Source organism: Oncorhynchus tshawytscha, unplaced genomic scaffold, assembly GCF_018296145.1.
Source record: "Oncorhynchus tshawytscha isolate Ot180627B unplaced genomic scaffold, Otsh_v2.0 Un_contig_2559_pilon_pilon, whole genome shotgun sequence".
Lineage (NCBI taxonomy): Eukaryota > Metazoa > Chordata > Actinopteri > Salmoniformes > Salmonidae > Oncorhynchus > Oncorhynchus tshawytscha.
In genome coordinates this window covers 196,815-206,102 of record NW_024609677.1, presented here as the reverse complement: position 1 = coordinate 206,102, position 9,288 = coordinate 196,815, and the positions used below count along the sequence as shown (strand labels likewise).

The 9,288-nt window shown below is 40.6% G+C and overlaps 1 protein-coding gene across 1 annotated transcript in view; it reads left to right on the top strand.

Moving 5' to 3' along the window:
* Positions 1-276: 276 nt before the first annotated feature.
* The window catches only part of LOC112251679 (retinoschisin-like), a 72,012-nt gene continuing 63,000 nt past the window's right edge, over positions 277-9,288 (top strand). Inside the window, exons 1-2 of the mRNA XM_042316880.1 lie at positions 277-417; positions 4,510-4,535. Coding sequence (XP_042172814.1) covers positions 363-417; positions 4,510-4,535 — 81 coding nt within the window. The 5' untranslated portion in view covers positions 277-362. The remainder of the gene's footprint in view (positions 418-4,509; positions 4,536-9,288) is intronic.

Here is a 9,288-nt window from a genome sequence, read left to right as displayed (position 1 = left end):
AGTTAGATTACTTGTTCGTTATTACTGCATTGTCGGAACTAGAAGCACAAGCATTTCGCTACACTCGCATTAACATCTGCTAACCATGTGTATGTGACAAATAAAATTTGATTTGATTTGATTTGAACATAATGAGTAGTTCTCTGTTGCCACTATGGCCCAGGGCTGAGGGATGGCCAGGATAACTGAGGGAGGGAGGGGTTTGGTCATGGGGCAGATTGTGGGTATTAGATGAGGCCATCAGAGTCCAGTGGATTACTGTAAGCCTATCCAGCAGCCTACAGCAGCCTATCCACTAGCCTCTGTGTCCTGCTCAGTCACATCATATCACTCTACTCACACCAGTCCAGTCCGGGAGGAAGATGGGGGTCAATACTCGTTGTGTTGCTCTGCTGGTTCTGCTGCTGTTAGCTCAAGGTAAGATTAATCTCCCTAACCCAGGTACCCTGTCAGCACTGTCGCTAACCTAACTCACCCTAACCCCCCTAACCCTAACTCCCCTAACCGCCCTAACCCTAACTCACCCTAACCCCCCTAACCCTAACTCAACCTAACTAACCCTAACTCACCCTAACCCTAACTCACCCTAACCCATATGTCCAGTTACCCAAATCAGCATGATTTCCCTGTGTTTTATATATATTTCCATGCTGAGGTTGGAATGATACTTAGACATTTAGAAAATTATTATAATGCCATTTTAGTGTAAGAGCTGTTTGAAAATGCAGCCTGCAATTTCAGTCTGGTTTGGTGGGATGGAGTTTTAGCTTGCCTGGTGACATCACCTGGCGGTAAATTAGAAAGAGTTTCCCAAACAGCTCTGCCGATAACAGCTAGGTTTCAGTTTCTCTCCCCATTCAGACCCCTCCCAGAAAGTCCTAGCAAAAGTATTGCTTGAGAAATTGCTGTTTGCTCAGAAGCAATTGTTGTTTATTTTTGACCATTTTAATTGAAAACAATCACAGTAAGGTACATAATTGTTAGCCCGAAATTATTTGATATTGAGATCAAAACTGCTGCATTGGACCTTAACAATGACCCATGCCCAGTTTACTGAACCAGTGGTTTACTAACCATGACCCACTTTACTGAACCATTGGTTTACTAACCATGACCCATGCCCAGTTTACTGAATCAGCAGTTTACTAACCATGACCCAGTTTACTGAACCAGTGGTTTACTAACCATGACCCAGTTTACTGAACCAGCGGTTTACTAACCATGACCCAGTTTACTCAACCAGCAGTTTACTAACCATGACCCATGCCCAGTTTACTGAACCAGTGGTTTACTAACCATGACCCATGCCTAGTTTACTGAATCAGCAGTTTACTAACCATGACCCACTTTACTGAACCATTGGTTTACTAACCATGACACAGTTTACTGAATCAGCAGTTTACTAACCATGACCCATGCCCAGTTTACTGAATCAGCAGTTTACTAACCATGACCCAGTTTACTGAACCAGTGGTTTACTAACCATGACCCAGTTTACTGAATCAGCAGTTTACTAACCATGACCCAGTTTACTGAACCAGCAGTTTACTAACCATGACCCATGCCCAGTTTACTAAATCAGCAGTTTACTAACCATGACACAGTTTACTGAATCAGCAGTTTACTAACCATGACCCAGTTTACTGAACCAGCAGTTTACTAACCCTGACCCATGCCCAGTTTACTGAATCAGCAGTTTACTAACCATGACCATTGCCCAGTTTACTGAATCAGCAGTTTACTAACCATGACCCAGTTTACTGAATCAGTGGTTTACTAACCATGACCCATGCCCAGTTTACTGAACCAGCAGTTTACTAACCATGTCTGGAATAGACATCGCTAAACTCTGTTGGTATCTGCTTGTCTTCCTGCTGTCTGGTTGTTAGACTGGGCTAGACTGGGTGATGTCTCAGACTGGGTTAGACTGTGTGATGTCTCAGACTGGGTTAGACTGGGTGATGTCTCAGACTGGGTTAGACCGGGTAATGTCGGACTGGTTTAGACTGGGTAATGTCAGACTGTGTTAAACTGGGTTAGACTGGGTAATGTCAGAGTGGGTTAGACTGGGTAATGTCAGACTGGGTTAGACTGGTTATTGTCAGACTAGGTTAGACTGGGTAATGTCAGAGTGGGTTAGACTGGGTAATGTCAGACTGGGTTAGACTGGGTAATGTCAGACTGGGTTAAATTAGTTTAGAGTGGGGAATGACTGACTAGATTAAACTGGGTTAGACTGGGTAATGTCAGACTGCATTAGACTGGGTAATGCCAGACTGGGTTAAACTGGGTTATACTGGGTAATGTCAGAATGGGTTAGACTGGGTAATGCCAGACTGCATTAGACGGGGTAATGTCAGACTGGGTTAAACTAGTTTAGAGTGGGGAATGCCAGACTGGATTAAACTGGGTCAGACTGGGTTAAATTGGGTCAGACTGGGTTATGGAAGAACTGGACAGTAGTTTAGCAGTTAAATGTCTTAAAGGGATTCATACTAGATCAAATCTCTGAAATGCAGCTCTGAGTACCTAATGAGTCATAGTCTGTAGTAGTTGACTGGACCTTTAAACTCAGCTCATGGTGAGGTCATCGGTGGAATAATGTTAAATAGGCTCAGTCAGTCAAGAATGCCTGTAATTTACCTGACATTTTTTGCATTGTGTAAAATAGCTCATATGAAAAATAGAGTTTCAGTTTTGCTGCTGGATTGTGGGGATTCTGGTTTACATAGCCTATATTAGGGATATCAGACAGGATGTTGGGGATATCAGACAGGATGTTGGGGGATATTAGACCATATGTTGTGGGGTATCAGACCATTTGTTGGGGGTATAAGACCGTAGCTAAGGGAGATGGGATTGGGCTGGTTTGAACTCTAGTTACTCTAATACATCGATATGTGATTGGGCTGGTTGAACTAATTTACTCTAGTAGAATGATATGTGATTGGGCTGTTTAGAACTCAAGTTACTCTAGTACAGTGAGATTGGATTGGGCTGTTTAGAATATAGTTACTCTAATAAATTGAGATGGGATTGGGCTGGTTAGATAATAGTTACTTTAGTAAAGTGAGATGGGATTGGGCTGTTAGCACTCTAGTTACTCTGGTACATTGACATGGGATTGGACTGGTTGTAATGGGTTGGTTTTGAGATGTATTGGGCTGGTTAAATCTCTAGTTACACTAGCACAGTGAGGTGGGCTTGGGCTGGTTATAACTCTATTTATTTTAGCTAAGGGGGATTGGACTGGTTGTAATGGGTTGGTTTTGAGATGTATTGGGCTGGTTAAATCTCTAGTTACACTAGCACAGTGAGGTGGGCTTGGGCTGGTTATAACTCTATTTATTTTAGCTAAGGGGATTGGACTGGTTGTAATGGGTTGGTTTTGAGATGTATTGGGCTGGTTAAATCTCTAGTTACACTAGCACAGTGAGGTGGGCTTGGGCTGGTTATAACTCTATTTCTTTTAGCTAAGGGGGATTGGACTGGTTGTAATGGGTTGGTTTTGAGATGTATTGGGCTGGTTAAATCTCTAGTTACACTAGCACAGTGAGGTGGGCTTGTGCTGGTTAGAACTCAAGATACATTAATACATTGAGATTGGACCTTTTAAAACTCTCGTTACTCTAGTACATTGAGATGTGATTGGGCTGGTTTTTGAGATGCGATTGGGCTGGATAAAACTCTAGTTGCTATAGAACATTAAGATGCATTAGACTGGGTATATCAGACCATATGTTGGAGATATCCGACCATATGTTGGAGATATCCGACCATATGTTGGAAATATCAGACCATATGTTGGAGATATCAGACCATATGTTGGAGATATCCGACCATATGTTGGAGATATCAGACCATATGTTGGGGATATCAGACCATATGTTGGAGATATCAGACCATATGTTGGAGATATCCGACCATATGTTGGAGATATCAGACCATATGTCGGGGATATCAGACCATATGTTGGAGATATCAGACCATATGTTGGGGATATCAGACCATTGGTTGGAGATATCAGACCATATGTTGGGGATATCAGACCATATGTTGGAGATATCAGACCATATGTTGGAGATATCAGACCATATGTTGGGGATATCAGACCATATGTTGGAGATATCAGACCATATGTTGGAGATATCAGACCATATGTTGGGGATATCAGACCATATGTTGGAGATATCAGACCATATGTTGGGGATATCAGACCATATGTTGGAGATATCAGACCATATGTTGGGGATATCAGACCATATGTGGAGATATCAGACCATATGTTGGAGATATCAGACCATATGTTGGGGATATCAGACCATATGTTGGAGATATCAGACCATATGTTGGAGATATCAGACCATATGTTGGGGATATCAGACCAGGGATATAAGACAAAGTAGTTTATTTTGTCTCTATATTTCTGTGTTTTTCTCACTGTATTTTCCTCCTTCTGTCTGTCTTTTTTCTCTTTCTTTCTCTGCTGCCTGTCTGTCGGTGCTGCAGTCCTAAGCGGTGTTCACTCTCAGGAGGTAGGTACTCTAATACATTGAAATGGGATTGGGCTGGTTAGCACTTTAGTTATTTTAGTATAGTGAGATGGGTTTGGGCTGGTTAGAACTCTAGTTACTCTAATACTTTGAGATGGGATTGGGCTGGTTATTGAGATTGGATTGGGCTGTATAAAACTCTAGTTACTCTAGAACATTGAGATTGGATTGGGCTGGTTAGAACTCTTTTCGTACATTGAAATGGGATTGGGGTGGTTTGAATCTAGTTACTCAAATAAATTGAGATGGGATTGGGCTGTTAGAACTCTAGTACATTGGGATTGGGCTGGTTAGAACTCTTGTTACTCTAGTACAGTGAGGTTGGATTGGGCTGGTTAGAACTAGTTACTCTAAAACATTGAGATGGGAGTGGGCTGGTTAGAACTCAAATTACTCTAGTATATTGAGATGGGATTGGGCTGGTTATAACTCTATTTATTTTAGCTAAGGGGGATTGGGCTGGTTTGAACTCTAGTAACTCTAATACATAGATATGTGATTGGGCTGGTTGAACTAATTTACTCTCGTAGAATGATATGTGATTGGGCTGTTTAGAACTCAAGTTACTCTAGTACAGTGAGATTGGATTGGGCTGTTTAGAATATAGTTACTCTAATAAATTGAGATGGGATTGGGCTGGTTAGATAATAGTTACTTTAGTAAAGTGAGATGGGATCGGGCTGTTAGCACTCTAGTTACTCTGGTACATTGACATGGGATTGGACTGGTTGTAATGGGTTGGTTTTTGAGATGTATTGGGCTGGTTAAATCTCTAGTTACACTAGCACAGTGAGGTGGGCTTGGGCTGGTTAGAACTCAAGATACTTTAATACATTGAGATTGGACCTTTTAAAACTCTCGTTACTCTAGTACATTGAGATGTGATTGGGCTTGTTTTTGAGATTGGGCTGGATAAAACTCTAGTTGTAATAGAACATTAAGATGGGATTGGGCTAATTAGAACTGTAGTTACTCTTGTACAGTGAGATGGGAATGGGCTGGTTAGAATTGAGTTACTCTGGTACATTGAGATGGTGCTGGTTATTGAGATGAGATTGGGCTAGTTAGAACTCTAGTTACTTTAGTACAGTGAGATGGGATTGGGGTGGTTAGAATGTAGTTACTCTGGTACATTGAGATGGGATTGGGCTGGTTAGAATCTAGTTACTTTAGTACATTGAGATGGGAATGGGCTGGTTAGATCTAGTTACTCTAGTGCATTGAGATGGTGCTGGTTATTGAGATGGGATTGAGCTGGTTAGAACTTTAGTTACTTTAGTGCAGTGAGATGGGATTGGGGTGGTTAGAATCTAGTTACTCTGGTATATTGAGATGGGATTGGGCAGGTCAGAATCTTGCTACTCTAGTGCATTGAGATGGCGCTGGTTATTGAGATGGGATTGGGCTGGTTAGAATTCTAGTTACTCCAGTCCCTTGAGATATGATTGGGCTGGTTAGCACTCTAGTTACTTTAGTACAGTGGGATGGGATTGGGCTGGTTAGAACTCTAGTCCATTGAGATATGCCTGGGCTGGTAAGATCCCTAGTTACTTTGGTACAGTGAGATAGGATTGGGCTGGTTAGAATCTAATTACTCTTGTACATGGAGATGGGATTTGGCTGTTAGAACTCTCGTCCATTGAGATATGATTGGGCTTGTCAGAACTCTAGTGACTGTAGTACAGTGAGATTGGATTGGATTTTTTAGAATATATTTACTCTAATGCATTGAGATGGGATTGGGCTGGTTAGAATAAAGTTACTCTCACACATTTAATATGGGATTGGATTTTTTAGAATTTCGTTACTCTAATGCACATAGATGGGATTGGGCAGGATAGAATGTCGTTACTCTAGTACATTGAGATGTGATTGGGCTGTTAAAACTCTCGTACATTGATATGGGATTGGGCTGGTCAGAACACTAGTTACTTTATTACGGTGAGATTGGATTGGGCTGGTCAGTACTTTAGTTACACTAATACATTGAGATGGGATTGGGCTGGTCAGTACTTTAGTTACACTAATACACTGAGATGGGATTGGGCTGGTCAGTACTTTAGTTACACTAATACATTGAGATTGGATTGGGCTGGTCAGTACTTTAGTTACACTAATACATTGAGATTGGATTGGGCTGGTCAGTACTTTAGTTACACTAATACATTGAGATGGGATTGGGCTGTTAGAACTCTAGTTTCTTTACTACATTGAGATGGAATTGGGATGGTTAGAACTGTAGTTACTGTAGTACATTGAGATGGGATTTGGTTGTTAAGAATTAATTTAGTCTAGTACAGCAAGATTGGATTGGGCTGGTTAGAACTCTTGTTTCTCTAGTACATTGAGATGGGTATTACATCGGTTAGAACTCAAGGTACTTTAGTACTGTGAGTTGGGATTGGGATGTTATAACAAGTTGTTTTTTTTAGATGGTATTGGGCTTAATAAATATCTAGTTACACTAGCACAGTGAGATGGGATAGGGCTGGTTAGAACTCTAATTACTCTACTACATTGAGATTGGACTGAGCTGGTTAGAACTCTAGTTACTCTAGTATATTGATATGGAATTGGCTGGTTATTGAGATGTGATTGGGCTGGTTAACACTAGTTAATATTGTACATTGAGATGGGATTAGGATAGTTAGGACTAATGTAGTCTATTACAGCAAAATTGGATTGGGCTGGTTAGGACTATAGTTTCTCTAGTACAGTGAGATTGGATTGGGTTGGTTAGATCTCTAGTTACTTTAGTAAAATGAGATGGGATTGGGCTGGTTAGAACTCTAGTTACTTTAGTAAAATGAGATGGGATTGGGCTGGTTAGAACTCTAGTTATTTTAGTACAGTGAAATGGGAATGGGCTGGTGAGAATCGAGTTACTCTTGTACAATGGGATTGGGTTGATTAGAACTCTAGTCACTCTAGTACAATGAGATGGGATTGGGCTTTTTAGAATCTAATTAATCTAACACATTGAGATGGGATTGGGCTGGTCAAAACTCTAGTATCTCTAGTGCATTGTGATGGTGCTGGTTATTGAGATGGGATTGGGCTGGTTAAATTCTACTTACTCTAGTACGTAGAGATGGTATCGGGCAGGTATAGATTACTAGTTACTTTAGTACAGTGAGATTGGATTGGGCTGGTTAGAACTGAAGTTACTCTAGTGTACATTGAGAAGGGAATGGCTGGTTAGAACTCTATTTATTTTAGTACAGGGAGATGGGATTGGGCTGGTTGGAACTATAGTTATTTTAGTACAGGGAGATGGGATTGGGCTTGGTTGGAACTATAGTTTCTCTAGTACAATAAAATGGAATTGGGATGGTTAGAACTCTTGTTACTCTAGTACATTGAGATGGGATTGGGCTACGTGGAATTCTAATTACTCTACTTCATTGACTTTGGATATGGATGGTTGGACATCTAGTTACTTTAGTACAGTTAGATGGGATAGGGCTGGTTAGAATCTAGTTACTCTTGTACATTGAGATGGGATTGGGATGGTTAGAACTTTAATTTCTCGACTACATTGAAATTGGATTGGGCAGGTTAGAACTCTAGTTACCGTAAAACAATGAGATGGGATTGGGCTGGTAAGAACTCTATTTACTTTAGTAAAATGAAAGGGGAATGGGCTGGTTAGAGCTAATTTAGTGTAGTACAGCAAGATGGGATTGGGCTGGTTAGGACTATAGTTTCTCAAGTACATTGATATGGGATTGGGCTGGTCAGAACACTAGTTACTTTATTACGGTGAGATTGGATTGGGCTGGTCAGTACTTTAGTTACACTAATACATTGAGATGGGATTGGGCTGGTCAGTACTTTAGTTACACTAATACACTGAGATGGGATTGGGCTGGTCAGTACTTTAGTTACACTAATACATTGAGATTGGATTGGGCTGGTCAGTACTTTAGTTACACTAATACATTGAGATTGGATTGGGCTGGTCAGTACTTTAGTTACACTAATACATTGAGATGGGATTGGGCTGTTAGAACTCTAGTTTCTTTACTACATTGAGATGGAATTGGGATGGTTAGAACTGTAGTTACTGTAGTACATTGAGATGGGATTTGGTTGTTAAGAATTAATTTAGTCTAGTACAGCAAGATTGGATTGGGCTGGTTAGAACTCTTGTTTCTCTAGTACATTGAGATGGGTATTACATCGGTTAGAACTCAAGGTACTTTAGTACTGTGAGTTGGGATTGGGATGTTATAACAAGTTGTTTTTTTTAGATGGTATTGGGCTTAATAAATATCTAGTTACACTAGCACAGTGAGATGGGATAGGGCTGGTTAGAACTCTAATTACTCTACTACATTGAGATTGGACTGAGCTGGTTAGAACTCTAGTTACTCTAGTATATTGATATGGAATTGGCTGGTTATTGAGATGTGATTGGGCTGGTTAACACTAGTTAATATTGTACATTGAGATGGGATTAGGATAGTTAGGACTAATGTAGTCTATTACAGCAAAATTGGATTGGGCTGGTTAGGACTATAGTTTCTCTAGTACAGTGAGATTGGATTGGGTTGGTTAGATCTCTAGTTACTTTAGTAAAATGAGATGGGATTGGGCTGGTTAGAACTCTAGTTACTTTAGTAAAATGAGATGGGATTGGGCTGGTTAGAACTCTAGTTATTTTAGTACAGTGAAATGGGATTGGGCTGGTGAGAATCGAGTTACTCTTGTACAATGGGATTGGGTTGATTAG